Here is a 23,612-nt window from a genome sequence, read left to right on the forward strand (position 1 = left end):
AGCTGGTCATATTTTTTACATGTGAACATGCATTTAATTGATACCATGGATGACCTTTAAAATATAAAAGGTAATGGGAAAGAAACTTAATTCTTCTTGAAAATCTTTCACACGCTCAGTCAGTATGAACAGGACATGATCGCCACAATTCAATTTGTCATAAACTCTGTGTACTTTGTTCCTGAAACGCCCACACAAAAATCAAAGTCACTCATGTCATTAAAAACTCCCTAAAACACAGTAACAGTGTTGTTTTTTCCAGGCAACTTTTGGAGTTCCTTAATTGAGGGCAAAACCTTTTTTTTTTTTCTTTTTTTTTTTTTTTTAAGAGAAACTTACAGGAGTGAATAATTAAACATTTCCCACTCTGCTCAAGGATTCTATCTAATGAGGCCTTTAAAAAGCCTTGTTTACCTTCCTCTCCCCGCTCCGTGCGGATGCCCGGCCTGTCAGAGACGGTTCACAAGGCACGCTGTCCTGCGCCCAGCGGGGAGGCTCTCTGGACGAATAAAAAGACATCCCAAATAGCCTTTCAGTCAGGCTTATCCGCAGCATGCTGCCTCACAAAACTCCCACAAATGTCTTTGCGCACACAGCCACTCCTGCAACACACCTCACACCTAATTGTGTGCAAAATTCACGTGAATGAAGTTTTTTTTTCTTCACTTAACAGTCATTTCCATCTCTCTTGCATCCATTTATCTGTCAACGCTCTAACTGGCTGATTCTCCGTGCCAACATCTTTTATTACAAAGGCCACACCTTTGTTTTCCACCAATATAGGAACATATTGGCTGCTTAATGTTTAAAGATATTATTTGAGACAAGATGAACAATATCACTGAATCCCTTTTCTGACAGAAAAACTAAATCCTTAATTTTTTTTTTGTCACCTCTCTTTTCTTTCCTTCTTTATCTGCCAGACAAAAGGCTTTGTTACAACTGAAGGCCATGCTTGAGGACACAACAGACACAGGAAGTTCCCATCAATCCAGAAACAGTTTGACAAAAGACTTCATATTACACAGAAGACACCTGATAATTTTCAATGCGAAAGACGATCTGGCCTCCATCGCGGCCATACTATGCGGATAAAATAGGAAATGAAAACCTCCGCGGTCATAAATCACACTGCAGGCATGTGATTATGCACCTATTACTTGCTCATATTACAAATGCAGTGGCATATACTGTCGATGCAACACTAATGTCTCTGCTTCTTTCATGTGTGGTAGTGTAGTGCTGAGTGCAGCATAATGTGATCATCTAACGATCAGCTGCATTTGCAGCTACAAGTGTACGTATGGGAGCTCCTCTGGCTTTCACATCATCAGTCTGCGCTGTAAATCTTAAAATAAACAGTATGGTTTTTTTCACTTCATTTATAACAGCTCAAACTAACAAAGACAAAACTAGAAGTGCTATATTATATGGGTCAGTGTGGGTGGGTTGGTCAAATAGCCCGGTGGTCCTTCGGCACCAACCACAGACTCGTTTAATCTGAATTAACCCAATTTCTGGTCTTGACCCTTAAGCTCTTAAGCGCCTAAATGCCCTGAAATCTCAGCGAGGAAGCAACAAGTCAACAATATATTAGGAGACCCTTCTGTGCGGACCCTTCTGATGTCCCCCTGCTCCTCTTTTCAAACTCTGGCGGTGTCCCACTGCGTCCCACTCTCTGCTGCTGGATTACGACCGAGCTCAGTCCATTTCTGTGTGGCGCTGCTAAGCACTTCTCTCAGGCCCATCCACTTGTTGTGGAGCAGAGATAACAGGATTTGCATGAGAGAAGTGTCTATACATTGATATTGCCCTTCAGCCTGAAATATTTGCTCCTATTTGTCTAGCTCAAGGACAAACAGACTCTGAAGTAGCACATATTCAGTGGAGCATCCAACCTACAATGTTGTTATTTTTCTCCATTTATGTATCCTATTCCTGATTGTGTGTTGGGTCGTGAGCACTGTCAAAACCTATCTAAAAGTACAGACATTTTTTTATGGAGTGTACACAATGACTGGATGAGGCCAAATAAAACATTTATCGTTGAATTAAAGATTATTGTAACACTGCATGTTGTGAGTCTGTAAATTCCAAATAATTTTCAATTAATACTATAAGAAATGTCCCTGAAAGAATGTGTCATTTTGTAGTAATTAGAGGAGGAAGGAGAGTTCTGATTAATTAATTCAAATGAATTGCTAACATAATGCAGATTGTTTTTAGTCAGCGCAGTGACAACAGGTCTGCATGCAAAATGTGAAACTTGTCTCCAGTCAAGCTAACAATTCAAAAATATGAATAAATAATGAATAAAGATTTTCTTTCTAACTGAGCTTTTCTTTCAAGGACATTCACATGTCCCCTCTAATTGATAAAAACAATTATCTAACTCTTTCCAGGAAACTTCTAGGAAATTATTGATACTGAAGTTAAGGGCTATTAAAATAATGTGTTATCAAGATAGATATAAAAGGTATATTAAATACGTTTCAATTAAATTACTTTTATTGAAGGTCAAAACTCAGACTGACCTTTAACTTGAAAATAATAACTAATGAAACAATAACAGTTGAAAAAAAAGCTCAAACTGATTCAGGTCCGCCTTTTATCAACCCTCACCCTTTACCAGTGGACAACCAGCTGCCTGCGAGACTCAATCATCAATGTTATTGACAATCTGGTACAATTACACTATAAAACCAGGATGAACATAAAATATGCAGTAAATTATTATTTATTTTTTTTGCCCCTTTTATGGGCAGTGAAGCAAGCTGTAGACACAACATTGAATATGATCAGCTTTTACGTTTATCTAAAAAATAGCTTATTTCTACATTTTGCAGCTACAGGAACATTAGCACTTAGTGTGTCTTGCAATCTGATGACTTTAAGTCAAATATTCACTCTCCTTTTAGCTCTAGTTTGGTCTCCAACAGCTCCTCCAGTGAAATTAAGACAAGATAGGTTAATATAAAAATGACAATGACACGAGCATCAAGACTGAAGCAAAACCGCAACGTTATGGACCAGAAAACCAAAACAATGAGCTGAAAGATGCTACAAACTGAAATTGAGTAAACTCTGTGGGTTTTCACTCCAAGAGGCTCCTTTTACATGACGTTTAACCATTTGTTCCACTGTCACAATAAAAAAAAAAAAAAAAACATTGATTAGAGTCACTTTAACTCATGAATTAATGATCTCCCCATGTGGAGATGTCATACTGGCTTTTTTTTTGTTTGTTTGTTTTTTGGTTAGCAGAAGAGGACCCGAAGCAGACAACAAAAAGAAAAGCCTTTGATTCGTCTCAAAGAATTTACTGAGATTTGTAAGGTATTAATAACTGTTACTAGTGACAGTCTCCCTTACAATGAGTTTCATTAAATCCTCTTTGTTTTTCCAGGCAATAATATGAATTCTTTAAAAAATCACTCATGATCTTAAGTACAAAAACAGTTTTTGTATCTGCTCTTCTCCATTGTTCCCTAACCACATATTTTTCACACTGATACTGCGTGGTGAACAAAGCTGCTGCTCCACGGTGCTGCTAACCATCTCATCTCAGTATGGCGCACTCAGGTGCCTGTTTCTGTTTCCCTCCCAGACCTCGGTGGGTGAGAACTCATCAGAATTCAGCAGGCTCACCTGCCTGCCGGTTTCCCTTCACGCATTCGTTTTCACAGGGCGACACAGGCCGAGAGGCGGTCAGGTCGACACATGCAGCTCTAATGGAAGCCACAGCCTTCCTGTTGACATTTGTCTGTTGACTCTCACTCAGCCGATTAATAGAAAGGTGTAAATAAGGAAACACCGCATGTCCATTTTTCATCAGTTGCATACGTAGTACAAAGTTAATTGGGAAGCTCTATTGGTACGCAAGGAAATTTCAAATACATTCATTTCTTTTATCAGGCAATCATTCGGTGTCACATAAAGGGGTTGACTAAAAAATTAGGTTTACGTGACAAGTAAATGGATAATATCAATAAAAATGAATAAATAAATGTTTACCAAAACACATACAACACTCATTTTAAGTCCAAAGTTATTTGCACAGAGCTACAGATATACAATGATTCTCAACTCTCAGGTGTTATCGTGAAAAATGTATTTTCTGCCACTGCAACAATGCCACAGGGTGCCCAGCTGACACAAAACACATTTTCTCCCGTCATGTCTACTAAACCGTAAAAATTATTATTTTAAAATGTTTCATTTGTCCATCATTGTGGCACAGTACAATTCTATTTAAATGAAAACAGTTTGATCCAACACAGTGAGTGGGCCCTTCAATACGGCTCTGAACATGAATTCACATATTTTCAATCAAATTCAGGCATTAACATTTGGTGCAAAATGCCTTCTTGTCTTAGTTCTCTGTCTAAATACATCTTTTGCTAAACTTTCTTTGGGCCAGCGTGGCAGGTGACGACAACACATGATAACTCTTCAGTGGAGTAAATTGTAACAACAAGTAACAACTGTTTTGGATGCTCTATCTTCTCATTGGAGAAGAAAGTACGACAGTCTGATACTACCAGCATGACATGGACGCTCTTCGCCATGAAAAGAAAATCTTAAGATTAAATATCACTAAAACTTAAAAGAAACATCTGAATGGCGAGCCTCCAAAGGCCTGCGGATAAAAAGAACACCTTTTTTTGTTCAGTCTAAATTTCCATTGAACATGTTTTAAGACATAAAACTAATGAGAAATTTGCGTATGATATGTTAATTTACCACAAAAAGTAAACACTCCAAACAATATCTATACTTCTTGTGAAAAAAATCCCAACTCCAGAAATATGGAGATAAAAGTTTAACTGCTGGACACGTCTCCTGATGCTTTAAAAAAAAAAAAAAAAAGTTTCCTAGTGTGTAAATCACACATGGGATCAATACTGGCTTCCAAACATGAGATGTCACAAATCGTGCACTCATTAACGCAATAACCAACTGTATGAGGGACACTTCCCAAGTGAGGGACAAGAAAAGTCTTGTACAACCCTGTCATTCCTGCTAATCATGCAAAATGCAGCAAACCTTCAATCAGCTGCAATCACAGAATTTACATTTTAATCTGATGGTGTTAAAAAAAAATTTTAAAAATACATTTCCCTTGCAACTGAACCATGAGTGGCAGAAATAATAATAAATAGAAAGCTCAGTCAAGAGATGATTGAAAAGGACTTGCAGTCATGTGCTGTGCTGTCCTGTCCTGTGCACATCAAATGCCCGCTGGCTCCTCCACACTGCTACTCCACAAACGGAGGACTCCTCTGAGCCCCTGTCACAAAGCACCTAGTCAGCACAGCCACTGACAGACTCCCAGCCAGCACCACAGGGACACGAGTCGCACGCAAGTCGCACACACACGTCCAACACAAACACTGATGTATAGGCGACTGGTGTGCCTACTCTCCTCTACATGCGGACGTTAATGTATTTCCTGTGTCTGTCTCTCACACACCTCAGAGTCCAGACCTATTGACAGGTGGATACCAGCTCATACTGCGGTGGTGCAGTGTGGGTCCGCTGTTAGCTGCTCCTCATGGATGCTGCTGTTGCTTTATGTTGAGTTGTGCAGCTTGTTCCTTAGGTCTCATCCTTTAATCTGCCAACCATAGGGTATTATACTGTAGCTGGAAGGTTGAGCCCGCCTGCCATAGGTGTAGGTCCCAGCAGGGTTAACCAGGATCAATACCGCACGCTCACCACTCAACATTACGCAAAGCCCTCAAACTGTTTGCCTGCCCGCTCTCCTCCGTTGTCTGTCTGCTGCTCGTTTACAGTCTGTCTCTCATCGTCCCGCTCTCTGCCCGTCTCACTTCTCCCTCCGGCTCCCTCTGGAGAGCGAGTTTTACTTGTTCGCACACACACACACACATGAACGCACTACCTGCTCTCTTTCCGCCCTCCCCCCTGTGTGCTGGGGAAGGTCCTAACAGAGAGGGAAAATACGCGCAGAAACTAGCAGGAGGTGAGTGAAGATTCATCCTCGGAGAAAAACCGAAACACTGGCCAGAGTGGTCAGTAAGCAACATATTTCCAAACACCCCTGCCAGTCACAGCTGCTGTCGCTGAGCTGTCCTTCTTCTCCAAACAGCGGCAGAACAAAGCTTTTGGAAACAGTGAAACACACGGAGCGTTTCTCCAACACAGGGTCAGGAGCCAGCGCCTAAGCACGTAGCTTTCACTAACGTTGCCTTGGTGCTTGTGTTTGTTTATTTAAATCCATAGTTTTTACTTTGTTTTGAATAATTATGGAAAATTATACCTCTTTGTGCATTTTAACTGGATATTGTTTGTATTCTTCTAAACTGTGCATCAGTTGTTTCAGTCTGTTTATGATGTATTTTAGGTGAAACTATGTTTTAATGCCGCAGATAAATAAATTAAAATGACTGTAAGGTGCCACTGTCTGTCTGTCATCTAACAGTATTCACGTAAGTATTTAAAGATGAAACTAATTAGCTTGAAATTGAATTGCCAACACTTGATTATTGAAAAATAATCAATAAAATAATCAGAAGATAAACTGATAATGAAAAAAGTGTGAAAACCGTATGCAGCCCTGAAATATGTATTTTTGCATCAGTACAGTTGATAAATGTAGCATCACATGATTTATATAAAAAAACAACAGAAATGACCCCCATATTAACAATGATTATTTACTAATCAGTTCATTATGATTTCATTTTACAAGAGCCAATTTAAACATGTCAAAGAATAAAAAAAATAAACATGCGTGTGAGGGGAAACGAAGCAGCTATAGGTGGGAACGGACTGAGATTAAATCAGTCCAACAGCAATTTTACACAAGTGAGTGAAGTGTGGTAAAGTAAATAAAGTGCGGTAACTCCGATAAGCCATCGAGAGATTAAGAAAGCGGTGGGATTATGTATATAGGACGCACTTGTGCGAGGTTGGGGGTTTGAGGAGGGGGGAAGGGGTGGGGGTAGGGGTGGAGGGGTACAAACAGGTTTATGGTTAAAATTACAGTAAAAGGGAGCTCTGGGCAGAAGAGAGAGTGGATTGTATTTACTGTCTGCAGAGTGTGAGTGTGAAGGGTTGCTAAAGGGAGGGGCTGGAAAAGAGCACTTTTTAATGGTTATGGGCTTGCAGCTCTAAAATGGGTGGAGTCAAATAGATGAGCACCTCCAATACATTAATTACATTATGCTCCTCCCAAAACCTTAGATCATCTTGTGTCACGTGACTCACAAGTGGCTGGAGTGGCATTATCCCTGTCAGACTTTAATCCTGCGGCTAAAATGGCTCCAAATCCTGACCTACTCTGTGAATTGAGGCAGGGGGCTCGACAGGAAGTGAACACGGGGATGGATAGGATCGGAATGGGAAGCGGTCGATTTTGGATAAGGAAAATGGTAGCTAGAGTTTGGGAGGACGCCTGTATGCTGTGTGGGAATGTAATATGTAGACTAATTCAATTATCGGAGTAGCTCACGGGGATGTCGGCCCTGATCAATATGCGATAAATACTTGAGTAAATATCCGAGGTTGACATCGATATCTCAAGTTAGGAGCCCGATCTCCACAGCAAAAGGGGAGCGGGTGGAAATGCCTGTTGTGTGGACAGCATTTAAAGTGAGACAGAGAAGGCGAGGGAGAATTATTGGTGATTGAGAAAAAGCCAGAAGGAAAGGTTTGTTGTTGCAGGCTCTTATATATGTGACTTGAAGGCACTCAGCAGAGCCCAAACGTCTGCCAAGCAGCAGCAATTCTTCAACTTACAAAAGTAGCAGCCAGCGTAGCAGTTTATGTTTGTTTATTGTTCATCTTCAAGGTTTGATTATGTAACAAAATGCTCCACTATGCAAATATAAAAACACACACATACACAAGAAAACAAAGCATGCGAGGGTGGAAACCTTGAATCTTTGTTCGGACCAAAATTTAGAGACCAAAAATCTATTGTGTAATTTTGCCGCCTTTAAATGCACCTTGCTCAATAAAAAATAAGAATATTCAAGGATTCAGTCCACTAACTTAACATTTCAAGCTCCACTCAAGCTCACCTCCTCAGAAACGCCAAAACAAATCTGCAAGCATTTACAGGCCGGCTGCTTTCATCATTCCTGGCAGAAAACACACGAGGCTGGTTCCTCTGTTGAACTTGAAGCAGTTATTAGGAGCGAGGGCTGCTCCGAAAACCCGGCTGCTTGTTTTTTAAGACAGCCACAACAAGTTGCTTTGAAAAGCACTGACTCAGCGTGAAGGCCTGAGAACGTCACAAACACCAAACGCTAATAAGATCATTCACCATAACCAGACCTCATCGTGGGTAACATCTACGCTGGTGGACTGCATTTCATAAAGACGAGCACACAAATGACTCGTACATCGAAAGGCTGTGTTTTATCTGGTGGCATTTCGCTTATATGTGCTGACGTTTGATCAAATCAGAGCACATCTGTGTCCGTGAGAGCGATCCTGGCTTGTGACTCTCGTGCCATGAGTGCAGGCATACACCAGCTTTGATAATGTGACGGGGAGGAAACAGCGATACTGTAAATGCTCTACGAATGCCTGAGGTGGGCGTGCATTCATCGAACCAAAGGAAGACCATACATGAGTCCTGTTGTGTTCGACCTTTCCTGATAGACAGCATATCTGGTGTATCATCTTCAGTGGCTCCACGTTTCTATCACTGCCTCTTTGACGTCAAACTGGCCTTTGAAGCTTGTCATCGTACTGTACATCTCTGTAATTTATTGTCCCGCAACGTCAAGCGACCGGAAACCTGGAGTCACTCCTCACACCACTTAAAACAAAACCATCTTAGCTACCGTCCCTGAAATGAACTGTTGCTTCCCTTGTGGGGAATGGCAAGAACACGGAGGCACAGTAGACAGACAGACAGACAGACAGACAGACAGACACACACACACACACACACACACACACACACACACACACACATACACACACAGATGCAATGACATGGACACAAACACACACACACACATGCCTACTGTTGTTAAATAATCCAAATGACGGTAACCATAACTCTACTAAGAATAAACTGCCTGTCTCTATTACACTATCTGATAGGGCGGCTCACATTCAGCTTACTGTACATAACATACAGTTGTACGCTATTTACACCCACTCACGCTCACACATCACAGGCTTCTTTCTGCACTGCCACTCTGTGCCAGGGGACCGGTGGCGTAGCGAGCTAGAAGGAGGCAGTGAAAGACAATGCACACGCAATCTAGGTAGTACGCTGACACAGAACATGCACATGTGAGGAGGAGGAGGAGGAGGAGGAGGATGGAGGGGAAGACATGCACAGAATGCTGCAGTGGAAAGAGTGTGACAGTCCCTGGAGTGCGGAGGTGAAGTGCAGCTGCATCTTGAAGAATTTACTATTAATAAAAGTGAAAATCACCTAAACAGGCGCAGAACGAGTGTGTTGAAAAATAAAAAAAATAAAAAAGCGGCCTTGGTCATACTGTGCTTAAAGGCAAAGACCCCATCAACTTTTGCAACCCCCACGACAAGAGCACACGCATGGCTGCCTCGGCATCAAATATTTACTAACCTGGTGAGCGGAAGATGCCCGCATTTCTGCCTTCAGGTTCTCTAACTGTGCTCTGCTATGGCCGCACTCTTCAATTTTAATTGGATTTGTGTCGGCGTGTGCTTCATTTAACCTGACAGGGATGGGAAATTCATCAATCAGTGTCATAATGTTGTTTGCATGCGTAAGACACCAAGGCTGCATTGCTGGATGTTTGAAACTGCTGAAGACAGATGGCAACAAGACATATCAAGCTGCATGCTAAACACACACTTCCAATCAATCAATCAATCGGCCGGTATCCTAGCAACTTCCACGTACATTTTTGTGTGTGCTGTTTTACTCATAAATAAAATAAAATATGGGAGCAGAACAGCTTTAAAAACCTCCGGACTGACATAGTGCACCTGATGTACAGTAGCCCAGCGACAGCAGCCACTGCACTCACGGGAACCCCTGAGCGCAGACTGTTTAGTGAGACACACAAAGATTGAATCCTTCGAGATAAAATATTCTGCTCCTCCAGGAAATATTATCCACGGGTCAGCAAGACAACAAACTATTTACAAACAGATTTTTAGCATTCCGCTCACGGCTCTATTTGTGCCGCTCGGCAGCGGCCGTTATAAAACACTCTCCTCCTCGCAGCTCGACGTTCGGTGTGATGAAATCAAAGGTACTCCCATTGGGTCCCCCCTTTCCTCTGCAACGTTCCACTCTTCTCTCTCTCTGTCCTTCCATTGCTTCTTCACTATCTCTGTCTTTCTCTCGCTAAGCGACTGACTGGTTATTGGCATGTGCTGGGTCACTTGGCAGGGAGGCAGATGGAGTCGTCCTACTCTCTAGCACCTGCCTGGCCACCATTACCCGACTCATCTCTGGGCTCAGGAAATCTGAGTCAGGATCAAGCACAGCTGTGCAAAACAACAGGCTTTATGGTACAACACAGTTGGCAAAAACAAAACAGCACTTCAGCCGAAAATATTGGAGAGCATGCAAACGCTGTCACACGTGTCCACTTACCAACAACGAACAAATATCATCAAAAGAATAGTTAGTTCAACAAACTGGGAAAGACTTATTTGTTTTCACGGAGGTTGGATGAAATTTCCCCACTGTCGGATTAATAAAGTCTAATCTAATCTAATCTAGATGAAAAGACCAATACAGCCAGCAGCCAATTAGTTTAGCATAAACAGCCAGCATTGCTCTGTATAAATATGGCAAATAAATATATTTTTCATGATATGAACTATTCCTTTAAGTAATTCACTATCCACACGCTTTAGATCGGATATCCGAAACAACATTTTTATTTTCCACCCCAGTTCCCACTTCCTGCATTTTATTTTGGAGTAATTGAGAGAATTGGAGAATAGCAATGTAAAAGAAAATCTCAAAAACAATGCTAATTTAACGCCGCGAACATTGAATGTATTTTCCTAACACTAAAAACAGTAAACCTGGGGGACAGAGCGTTTCAAATGAGGCTGGAGTTTAATCTGCGAAGTGAAACCTCCAGTTGTTGAGAAAAAGATCGGGAAAAGGCATCATCCTACTCAATATTCAAAGCAGTACGAGGGAGATTAGAGAGAAGGATAAGTTGCTCAGCTTTAATGTGTAAACAGCTGAAATGTGATTTTAGAGATTCATCTTTGCTTAGTGTAGGTTTGGGATGTTTTAAATAATTTATTTAAATGTCAAGGGGGCTCTTGATATAAGAGGAGGAGGTTGTCTTGCATTCAATCACAGTAAAAACCCATTGAGGCAAACAATACGAGATGATAGGTCCAGAGAAAGTGATACATGGCTGTTGTACATGATTTGCAATTCTATGTCAAACCAGCAGCAGGAAATCCTTCTGTTTGTGAGCAGACCACTCGCAGCCTGTTGAGAGGAGACACTTCACAGCCTCATACAGCCAGCCAGCGAGACGGGGGGAAGAAATGCTGCCCTCTATCAGCAGTGTGTTTCTCCCCAAGCAGGAGCAGCAACACACACACCGAGAGGAAAGCATCAGCATGCGTGTGGGACATGCTCGTCTCTGACTCGGAAGTCCTCTCCCTGTCTTCCTCTTCCGTCAGAGACAGTGTGAAACAGAGGAAGCACAATGGAAAGACTGTGCTCCAGGTTGTGTCGGAGGCTCAGCTGTGTGCCGACCTACTGTAGATGACTTGTTCTGGCGCTGGTGGTGGTGGAGGGGTACCCAGCTTCCGTCGCATACATATGGAAAAGGATGGGAATGACGGCTGAGAGTGGGCTCATGAATAAGAAAGGTCACAAAAGGGCTGCGGCTGTGACATAGATGGACAGCCCATTCAGCATTTTTCCCTGCTGCACTTGTGGAAAGAAAATGAGCACTTGAAGGTCTCAGTGAAGCAACAGCTTTACGCAGGCATTTTTTTATCGAGGCACCTTACTAGGCTATGTATGTGCTGTCATATAAAATCAACTTTGACCGCTGCTCCGCCCATAGCGTGAGCCACCGACACACGGCTGGACTGCAGTCTGGGGCTTGCAGCTATAACCGGGAGGCAGTCTCCGCTCTCCTGGGAACGGATGGAAATTACAAGATCCCTAAACTGACAGCATTTCATAACAAACTTAAGCTGTAGTCATACAATTTAGACAGTGACATCAAAAGCTGTCATAACGATCACTTGTAGGGTGAATCTCCGGGTGTCTCTTCAGTTCACTTAACTTTTGTATTTTTTGAGGGGGGGGGGGGGGGTTGTGCTGCTTGCGAGGTGTTCTGTGCACCTGGAGCACTTTTTCCTGAAAGCCTTCATCGTTCAGGCTCTCTTTCTTTAACTAAGCAAAACCCTTAAAAATGGTTCCCATGGCAACTTGGTGAATCTAACCTGGAACAGTTGGAACTGAATACAGCGCGACCAGCAAACACACATGGACACACACACTCACGGGCACAATGGCACAGTCTTGCTCCCACATCATGTTGCTGTAAATGTCAAAAGACTTTGTGTTTCGACATTTGCCTCCTCATGGCGATTCAACAACAAAAACCTCTATATAAAAAGATTTTTCTGCAGCTACATGGGAGAAATGGTGTAAAAAAAACAAAACCAATTCATATTATTTCTTCATTACACCATATCTGGATGCTCTTGGAACTAGACATGGGGTTAAAAACTATTGATTTAGGCGACCAGACAGGGGCTCGATTTTATGTAAACTGAGTGGAAATTTGTTAAGATAAAAAAAAGTTGGTTATCTTCAATAAACTCCATAATATCAAGATAAATGTTGTTGTTTTTTTTTTTTTTTGAATGAATGCCAAGGAAACACCTTTAAATTTTCTAAAATGAACATATAAACAAATAAATAGCTGCTATTGAATTCCAAAATTATTTAGTTTTGTTCCAAGCTTAAGATAAAATTTCTCACTGTTGACACTAGTAAGTTGCACAACTTCAATAACAAATTTGTATTATCTGAGAAATGTTCGCAAATTCCGTTACCACAAGGTATGAGTATATTGATGAAATTAGAGAATGAGGTTTATATAAGATGAATTGCAACACAGTTTCATGTGGAGCATAGTGTAACACTTTTAGTCCCAGGAACTACTGTTCAAGGACATAAAAGGTTTCTTCAGCCTATTGTTTTCTGCGATTCCACAGTGTTTTTAAAGAACTGCACATATCAGGCAAATTACACTGCTGGAGGGTTTTCAGAGTTGACTGAGCTGATATATGCACCGTACACCCTCCAGAATACAACTGAGGCTTTGTTGTTGATCCATCTAGGACTTCCTCTGTACCTCCATGTTCACACCAAAAAACAAAACACAAACTGCTTTGCATCCACAGATTCTTAAAAATGGCGGTTGAAATGAATGCTGCAAGTATTCAAACCAATCAGATATGTTCAACAAACCCCCGCCTCAAAGCTCATGTGCTTTGAAAGATTCGACGTGGCGAGCAGGGACTTTTGAGGGGATAAATGAATCTCCCTGACTACAGACTACAGACAGATAGACGGGATCCCTGGTCAAAATGAGATGTTTTTGTGTTTCTTTGTGGTCGTTACCTACAGCAGTTCTTGTCCAGGTGCTCTGGACCATAGCTGGTAGGCCCAGTAATCAGTCTATGCTAATAGACCATCTACCTTTCACACTGAGGCAATCAAATTAAGGAATTAGTACCACCTCTGACCCAACCCTCTGGCCCCGCCCCTATTTTAAAGCAAGGTAAGAGACTGAAAAATGTCCGAAGGGCAAAAGTCAGATAGAAGAGATTTGACCTGCGGGAAGCTTCAGACCGACAGCATTCGCAGCTCACAGCTGTAAGCCAGGAGCGCATAGCCTCTTCTGCATGTAAGCATTTCCGCCCCTGGCTCCCTCCATGTCAGACTCTGACTGCCTCGTTAGAAATTTTCACCTGTTCAAAACCCATCAGAGCTCTAAAGTTGTACCAGTGCAGCACTTTTATATGGTGATGATATGGGACAAGGACGGGGTCTGCCTGTGTGAGAAATGCCACCTGCTGTGCGCCTCAGCTGCCCACCCCTTCATGGACACCACACCCTTGTGTGCCCACAGGGAAGACCAACCCAGCGAAGGGTGAGAAACACTAAACTTTACATCCGGCATGAAGCTTTCAGCTGGGATTCACCGCGGCTTACCTGCCTCTCCAGTGTCATCCTCAAGATGCATGTGAACATGTCTACAGGAGCATAAACTCCTTCCACGACCAACAACCATTATATATTTACATGCTGCACACACACCAGAGAAACAGACTGGGCGACAGAGGGACATCGAGAAGGAAGGAGAGACAGAGCAGCTGTTACAACTTCAAATTACTTTCCCAAAAAAAGAACCTGGGTACAAACTGCGCTACTCATAATCATGATTTATAATTCATTAAATATTCACATCCAGCATATTTAGGATTCCAGCGATACATCAAACTCTGCTTGGCAAAGCAGCATTCTCAAACAATCTGCTCAAAACTTCCTACTGAGGATTGAGATGGTTGGCGTCACACTTATCTCTGTGCAAACTCTGAACTAGGTTTTGTCTAGTACTTACATGCCTGGTTAACAGGTGTCACCGAGCACTGAGCTTTTTACAAATACAACTATCTCGTCAATTCAGTGCTGACGCAGCGCTGCAATGCAACTTTTTCTATTTGTTTTCTACAAACAGAAACTGACTTCAGCAAGTCAATGAGAGTCGTATCATCAGGGACAAATTCTCTTGCAGACAGTTTGAAGAAATTGGAAACAGTTGCTCAGTTCAAGGAGACTTTATAGCTCACATCTCCAATCAATGAGGGTTTATTTTGCTTCCAACAATGGATGTCTCTCCATTACTCCAATCATTCAATGATTATGAATTTGGGATGCTTATTGGTGAGGTCACAAACAGAAACACACATGGAGGAATCATCCCCTTCATCTCCTATTTGGACTGACATAATCCATGAGCAATTCCCATTGTGTCACTTGCCTCCAGGTGAAACCATTTCCAAGTGGTGAAAGATCCCATTTTACTTCTCTTGTTTCTAATATATTGCAGTGGCTTAGTCAGAGACTAAGTCATCAAGTCAGAGCAGTCCTCCTCATTCCAGCCACGCCTTGCACACCTCCTTACTACTGCTCTGAAGAGTCATCCAGTTGATTACCTAAATCCTGTCTGTAATGAGTGTAATGCTGTAGTCACATCATGCAGTCATACAACAGGTAGCAGTGGAATGTGAATGACAGCTCACTGAGAAGTGACTCTACAGATGCAGCTGTGATGCACGTGCAAGTGTCTATATAAACAGAAAAGGTGTTTCCAACTCTCCAGGAGCTTAAAAACAGTGATCCAACAAGTCTGATAGATACACAATGAATTTACAATTCTCTCACATCTAATCTCACTGCTCCCTCAAGCTATGTATTCTGTTGCATTAGCCAGTCTGTTATCAATTCAGGAGAAAATATACTGTTGCACTTTGATGAAAAACTTAATAATTGCTATACGAATTTAGCAGCGTTGGAGAAGGGCTGCAATTTAAATGCAGCTTCCTGAACGCATTCAAAGTGAAAACCATAGGCTACGTAAATAGTTATTTTTTTCTGTAAGTGCAGATGAAGAACAATCATATTTGATACTCATTTTACAACAGAGGGTCTCCATAAAAGATAAACTCATATAAAAGTATAGTCTATTTTTCACCCGTTGTGAGTCAATAGCCTGAGACAGAATAAATGCAAGTTAAGGAAACATCATCCATGCTCTTTAAAGTAGAAAACAAACATAGTTGAGAGACACCATGGGCATCTGCTCTATAAAACAGATCGCTCTGTGCGATCCCTCCTCACAGACAGGTGAGGGGAGACATGAGGAGTCAGGAGGAGGGTGCAGCGGATGTGGCTTTAGAGGAGAGCAGCGCAGCGCCTCCTGCTATCACTCCGGACAAAACCGGAGCCTGAATTGGAGAGCTTCCCCTTCACCCAGGATCAACTGGGGAGTATTAATGGATTCGGAGTGGATCAACTGATGGCTATCGTATTTCGCTGTTTTGACTCAGAGTGCACTGACAACCCAACACACACATCTGCATGGGCACCACACTGGTGCAATGCAGATGTTTACACCCATGTCTTGGTTTGCATCCTTTTTCAAAAAAAGAAAAAGGTCTTGAAAGCGATTTGGCTTTGTTAAACAACAGTAAACTGAACATTTAGTATCTATATAAAGAGCATAAAACAGTTCAAACTGTGTTTGCCGTTAGATATCCAGGAGTGTAACACAAAATTCAATCACAAGTTTATCACCTCTTCATTTAGGCATGTCTTCACTTCAGGTTTAAGCCTAAGGTGTAGGGAGATAATTAGGAGGAGAAGAGTCTGGATTTATCACTATCAACAAACAAGTAAACAAGCCTGTAAACTATGAAGGAGGACAGCCTTCATTGTGTTTATCCAACTACGACAGTGTTCCCATGCTTATTATTGAGAACTGACTATTGATCAGGCTCACAGCGAGAGCTCACACTAGTCGTTTTGCCCACACCTCCACTGCTTGTTTGATAGTCAAGCAACACTGCATATCGTTTATATCACACCAATATCAATTAACACAAAGCCCCTCTTTGCTTCCTTGTGCATTGCAGGAGCTTTGTGAAGAAATTAAACGTATTAATTGCAAGAGAAAACTATTGTTTTTCTGATTTCTTGTGTAAAAATAAGCCACCGCTAAGTACACAATTTTAAGCAAAAAAACTAAATTATCTTCTGAAGCTCATTTCCATTCTTCCAATCAAATTAAGAGCATATAAATTAAGTCATAATAATCAAAATAATATTGCGAACAATTGTTCTAGATAACAATATTGCTTTTATCTACTGTTTTCTCAGTTCTGTTGTATTGATTATTTCCCCTCAAACGGTCATTATTCTAAACCCATAATTATACACATTATATAAGCTCATGTGATATAAATCAAATTACACAGACCAGAAATGTGATTTTAACTTTGAGCTCACGAACAAAAATATTCAGTTAATTTGGACAGCTGTTTTAACCTTCACTATTAAATACTGCTAACGTGACCAAAACAATACATTTTAGAATAAATAAGCTTGTAATTTAAAAAAAAGTATTTTTTGAATATGACAAATAATGTGCTGCTAATTATTCTGTATTAATCAAGACAAGAGGCTTCAAAGCTTTTTACAAATAAAAGCAAAAATCTTCTTTATGTCTTATGAAATTGCTGATGCCTCCTAAGAAAATTTACAATATCAAAATATAAAATGTATGAAGATGAAATAATATTTAAATGATAAACAGAGCATAAATACCACAACAAATCACACCTTTATCTTTTCCTAGATATTCAAAACCGCATTTTAAAAGGCCCAAGTCCTTCATGTAAAAACTCACTAGCAAACAAAATGTTACCTCGAAGACACAATCGTGATCAGTCCGAATTTTTGTCCTTAAAAACTAACATAATTTAATTGTTAATCCAAAAAAGCCTATTAGCTCACTGAAGACAACTGAAATATATAAACAAACGTTGAACACAGCAAACAGAAGCTGAAACTACAGCAGCTTCACAAAACTAAGAAATGCCAGCAGGCCTGAATATGAGACCGAAAGCTCACACAAATGACTAAACAAAAACTGATGATTGGTTCACTCTTCAAGCCCTGTTTAATTAGGGACTCATTACAGTTGCAATATAATTTTTTTTTTAAACCATAAGAAATAGTTGTTTACATTATTATTTAAATACTAGATTTAGAAAATACAGTAAATAAAGGAAATATTATCTAACTATTCTGTGGCTGTTTAACTAAATATACATTTAATTTCTCATTATGTCTGAGAGACCTAGGACAAATTAAATCATATACTAAAACAATAGGGCATTTGCATCAGCTAACTAAACCGCCATAAATTATGACAATTAAATCAGGCACTGCAGGAGCAAAATAGGCATTTTAATCTTGAAAAATGAAATCAGTGTGAATGTTTCTGCCATGAAAGCTCTGAACATACACTGGGAAACTTTTGGGAGGTGACGAAATTAAATTAAATTCTCTATGTGGAAAAGAATCTTCCCGTTAAAACGATGTGGACAAATAAGTTCCACCTCCGCATGTCCACTTTACACGGGCTCAAAATGAACACCTGTACGTATCATACGCTGCACTCAGAAAGATCTCGCTGACATGACGAAGATTTCGCTTTAAGGCCTTTTTCAGAACATACACGCAGGTCCGGCAGCTGCACACACTGCCGATTGGACACATGCAGGCACATGTATGGACATTTGCTCTATCTGATTCCGCCTATAGCCGTGCAGTGTGCAGGGCCATCATGGCAGCCATTATGAGGCTCTCCAACATTGCCATGGCCTACGTGCACATTAACTGTGGGGAGTGGCGCAGGCTTTAACACCATGTTGCGCCTTGTAGCTTGCAAAACGCCTTCAGATCGAGCCATTAAGCGAAGAAACAACGCAGCAACTCGATCACAGGACATTAAAAACATGCATTATTTTCTCTACAGAGAGAACAAAAAAAAAAAAAAAAAAAGCGTGAGCTGTTATGCAGGAAAGAGTAGTCTGCAATAAAGGGGGAGGACTATGCTGGAAGCGCATAAAGTATGGGTCACGTGTTCTTCCACAAGGGGCTTGAATATTTACCTTTTGGTCACGCAATGTAGTCTTCCCCTATAGCTAAAGGCCTTGTTGTGAAAAAGGGGGGCTCTATACGTGACGAGGGAGGGAATGGCTGCATTACTGCCACAAGCGAGTGACTTCATGCATTACGAACACCCAAAATTGTGCTTAATTTTAATTCTAATTTCCAAACACTTCCCTCACATGCATCCACACACATGCACCGTAACAAGAGGAGAGGCACAGCTGATTGGTATGCAACTCATCGTACATTGCAGTGTTACAGTCAATAATGAAACCTAACTTTATCGCCTTCATATCGGGAAAAATAGCTTTGCGGAGAAACAAAACCTACATTTGCTTTTTATTCGATATGAAAGTTTGATGACGAGAAATTCAATTAAGACACAATTATTACACGTACGCACTGAGTGTACGTGTGTATCCATGTTCTACAGTGGGATAGGCCTCGCTGCAGATCACGCGGTATGGCAGCAGCCACCGTGTGTTCTGCGGATGTTTGGACTTAAAACTGTTTCTTTGTCGCTTTCTGTCTTTTGTTTAATCAGCACACAATCACAATTTCACCGCCATGAAATAAAACAACAACAGCCAGGCGGAAATCACACACTGCAGCCGAGAAAAGAGGAAAATCCGCTTGCTATATTTCTCAGCGGAAGCCTACAGGTCACACAGTCTGCCATGGGGCACAGTATAGGCGTATGATACAACGTGTGTGCGGGAGTGAGTGTGTGTGTGTGTGTGTGTCAGATTGTAGGCCTACCTTAGCTTTTTGGGAACAGAGTAGTCTACCTCTATCACCTTTCCGTGTAGTTCGGCTTTACCTGTAGGGACGAAAGTTGATAGTGTAACGTTAGCTGTGCGTCATAAAAGTAACAATGCAAGCTGGTAGGCCTACACACCAACACTTTGAATCACTTCACCAAGTAGGTGCGTCCCCATTCAAACAGCCAGCCCCCTCAAAAAGTACTCTGCACGAGTGCGTTGTGCGCACGGCGGTGGATAAACTCTATATGTTTACATTAATGCAAGCGCAGTGTGACATTTTGTGGGTGACAATTGAGTGTATCGGCGCCAAAATGAAGCTTGATAAGCTTATATAGTATGGGGAAATGGGCAGCCATGCTTTCCACTCCCACAACCCTCAGTGCAATGAGGGATCTTTTTTTTTTTTTTTTTTTTTTTTTTTTTTTTTTTCTGCTCTCAGTAAAGAATGCAACATCAAAGAAGATATTTGAAAGGAGAATGACTTGTACTCTTTATGTTGTAGGTAGGTGTTTTGTTCATTCTGCGCGTTGACCCAGCCCGGGGGTGAATTTGAAGCGCTCCTCGGCGAGGCTTGAACACGGCTTTTCGTTTACTATTATGAGTGGCCTGGCGCAGCACGGAATTAGCGTCTCACCTCGTCCCCCCTCAGCTACCTGTTTATTAGCTCTTTCCTCCGGACCCCCATGACCCACCTCCAAGACACCTCGTAAAAACATACCCAGACACCACAGGAACATGGATCTGACAAGTTTTCCGCGGTCGCTTCGCGCTGCTCTCTTCAATAAAATCAAGATAAAAAATAAGTGAAAAATAATTATGCCTACCCGAACCATCAGACCATCCCATACATTCCAGCGGGTGATTGCAAAGTAGCGCCCAGCACTAACGGAATCTCCAAAATATAGGTTCTTGTGCGCGTTAATTGCGTTACGACGGCTCGTGTTTTCTTTATGGGCACTAAAGCCCCGAGTGTGTCCTATGATCGATAATTTATCCAATTTTTTGTTGGAGCGTGCATGACTGAGCGTTCATCTCAACTCTGATGGCACACGGATGTGATCGCAAACACTGTCCCGAGCAAAAAAAGAAAGAAAGAAAGACCGAAAATAAGACAAGCAATGGTTAATATTTCACATTTCGTACAACCTGACCTATTGTGTTTTTTAACCTCCTCTTGCAGTTGGACTCGCTGTGAAATATCCCTGTCACCAGCAGCAGCATCACTTATCAAATCCACACTTACCAGAAAGAGTCTCTATAGCCTTTATGGCCGAGTTCTGATCGGGGAAGTCCACAAAAGCATAGCCGGATTTCAGTAGGACCTGCTCGGCCACTGGCAGCTTCCTCTCCCCAAAAAGCTGCTTCAAGTCCTCGACAGTGACCGAAGGACTTAAATTCCCGACATATAGTTTGTTCATGATCTGAAAGGAAAAATCTCGAAGGGGTATCAGACCTTTAGAGTGAGAGAGTGACGATATTCAGAGAAGTAGAAAAATAAAAAAAAAATTTAATTAAATTAAAATAAAATAGAAAAAAAATCTGCTGGGATTTAAACAACGCAGCAATTAACCCCCCAGGATATTACTAAGCTATAGACGACCCCCCAGCACCAACTCTGGCCCTGGTCAAACTCTTTTAACAGGGACTGAGGGGGGAAAAAAGTGTCGTTACGACGCTACTCTGTAGCCAACAAGCACCGCCTCTAAATAAAATCTCCCTTAAAAATCACAAGAAAAAAATGTTTGGAGGTGCATGTGTGGGGATCACCGCTGCTCTTCCAGCGTGAAAAGTGCAGTAGGGTATGAAAGTGGCATGATGATCACTGGGTACGTTCAGCAAAGGGATGGGCTTAAAGGAGGCAGAGAGGGGTTATTTCATCAAATCATAATAAGGGCCGTGCCTTGGGTCCCTCCAGGCTGAGGGGAGTGAAAAAGAGCTACTGTGTGGAAAATCAAGTCGTTGTCACTGTAGGCTACTTGTCGACTCAAACAGTGTCACTGATCAGCCCACAGTTTGCCTTTTATTTATTTATGAGCGACACAGAAATATGGATTTGTGGAGCGTGTGGGCAAAGGGGTCCAACTCGCCGTTAGAGACACCTGTTTGAGATATTACACTGTAATACAGATCATATTGGATATTATTTACGGTTTCAGTATTCGGCTACAATTTTAAAACCTTTAACAAAAGAAGAAGAAGAGATCTATAAATAATCAAAACAGCTTTGTCTTTGCATAAATAACAGTGAAATGCTTGCATTTTGTTGAGAGCCTTATTAGTGTTGAAGGGGAAAGAGCTGCTCCGTTCACTTTACACGTTGCTATTGAAGGTTATGACACTTTTACTTCTAACCTGCAAAATGTAAAATGGAGCAAATATTTATTTTTAGCCACTGATAAGGAGAAGTGAGGGGATTCCAGGCACTCACTTGATCTGTGCTTGGAGGAGGGCAGTGACACTCAGCCAGTCTGAGCTCATACACACATGGTAGGCCTATAGCATGTTTTATTTTTTTATTTTATTTTTTTTATTTTTTTTTTGAAGAGCTGGTGATGTAGGTGTATGCAGATGGGTGTGTTTGGGAGCAAGGCGGCATTTAAACAAAATCTGAAATGTCAGTGAAAGGCTGTGGTTGGCTGCAGTGGTGCTCACGCATGGAGTGTGCAGTCTTGTACCTACACTAGTTACCAAGGGGAGGAGGAGCCTTTGCCTACAGCGATTGAGTGTTTCTACATGTGACTCGCCTGCTCCTTGGAACATTACTGCCACCCTACTGTAGTGGAGGGAGTGCCAGCAGCAGGAGTGACCTGCCGCCGTGTTTTACGTCAGTGTGTGAACAGAGGAATGTCCAAACTGTGGCCTATTTACAAAACAGCTCTTTAGTTACACTCTCCTGATGACATGCTCACACAGTTGTAGTAGGCCTTTCTGCTGCCAGCTGACAATCAGCGTTCAGACAAGTCACCCATTCATTTCAAATGGCACTAAAACGTCACTATATTCCTTTTACAAAACTTGGTGTTGAATACATGTTTTAGAAATTAAACAATGTTCAGTTACTGCATTTACGTTCGACCTCACCTTCTTTTGAATTCCCACGTAAGCAAACACTCAGCAGGATTTGTTTACATGCACCCTCTGTTATATGTTATTAAAATTAGGTCAGTGTGCTGACAAATCATGCAACCAAAATGATTTCCACGCTCAAAGAAAACTGAGCCAGGGCCGGAAGGGATGTGACATTTGGAGGAACGTGGAGAGAGCTGCTGACCAAAACAAGCAAAACACGTAGAGTACATGACGACTTGTGGTAGAACAGGGAAATAAATAGGCTTTTGCAGTTTCCAAGGTGTGGTGAGCTAGGTGACCGGTGCTCACTGGGAGTTTTTCACTGGTCTCCCCATCTGTCTAACAACTCAATTAACACGACTTATTACTGAATACTTCCGTAACACTACTTCCTATGTTTTGTCAAAACATTTTAATGTTATTTTCTTTCACATTCCTTTTATTCAAAGGTTCAAACCTATGAAACATGGACAGTACATTGATCCTTTCCAAAGCAATAATTGCTGATTCCCAAAATCTACAGGAAATATTTACTCAAATTTAAAACTAAATATAGAGGCTACATAAAAATCCATATTGAGAACTGATAAAAGGCTGTTGGGATGGGGTAAAAGAAGTATTCAAACAGCAGCTAAAACAAGTCGGATTAAAAGTAAATTACAGTTTACATCCTCCTCACCAGTTCCTTGCTGCGCCGTCATGCCCACTGTGGGATAAAACGGTAAATGTTCAATCTGCTGGTATGTTGTGCAATAAACTAAAGTCTAAAGTAACCACTGACTCAAGTAGCTTTGAGGAACTGGCAGTTTAACTGATAGTTTACTTTCTTTTTTGCTCGTCCTCTTGTTCAGAGAAAAACGCGTCTTAAAAAACTTACCAAACACTACAGACAGAAAATATTTTCGACCTTTTATTTGCAGCAGCCGATATCTTCACTATAGAAAGCAAAAGCTTTTTAATTGCTAATACAGATCTTCTTTTACTTAAAGGTTAAGTCATCCAAATTATGGACAAAATAACAAAACACCCACTGTCAATGAAGTCCATTCATTTCA

At 41.4% G+C, this 23,612-nt stretch overlaps 1 protein-coding gene across 4 annotated transcripts in view; it reads right to left on the reverse strand.

The window, feature by feature from the left end:
- The window catches only part of igf2bp2a (insulin-like growth factor 2 mRNA binding protein 2a), a 44,396-nt gene extending 23,178 nt beyond the window's left edge, over window positions 1-21,218 (reverse strand). For 2 of the 4 annotated variants that reach the window (XM_069154665.1, XM_069154664.1), the window contains exons 1-2: window positions 20,732-21,218; window positions 19,484-19,544 (exon numbers count right to left, since the gene is read on the reverse strand). In XM_069154665.1, coding sequence (XP_069010766.1) covers window positions 19,484-19,544; window positions 20,732-20,906 — 236 coding nt within the window. In that variant the 5' untranslated portion in view covers window positions 20,907-21,218. Of the gene's footprint in view, window positions 1-10,146; window positions 10,166-19,483; window positions 19,545-20,312; window positions 20,643-20,731 lie in introns of those variants that run through there. The other 2 variants (XM_069154666.1, XM_069154667.1) reach the window with 2 other exon arrangements.
- Window positions 21,219-23,612: the final 2,394 nt, after the last annotated feature.

The sequence above is a fragment of the Embiotoca jacksoni genome, unplaced genomic scaffold (genome assembly GCF_022577435.1).
Source record: "Embiotoca jacksoni isolate LCO1_2020_lvr unplaced genomic scaffold, fEmbJac1.0.p SCAF_2, whole genome shotgun sequence".
Classification (NCBI taxonomy): domain Eukaryota; kingdom Metazoa; phylum Chordata; class Actinopteri; family Embiotocidae; genus Embiotoca; species Embiotoca jacksoni.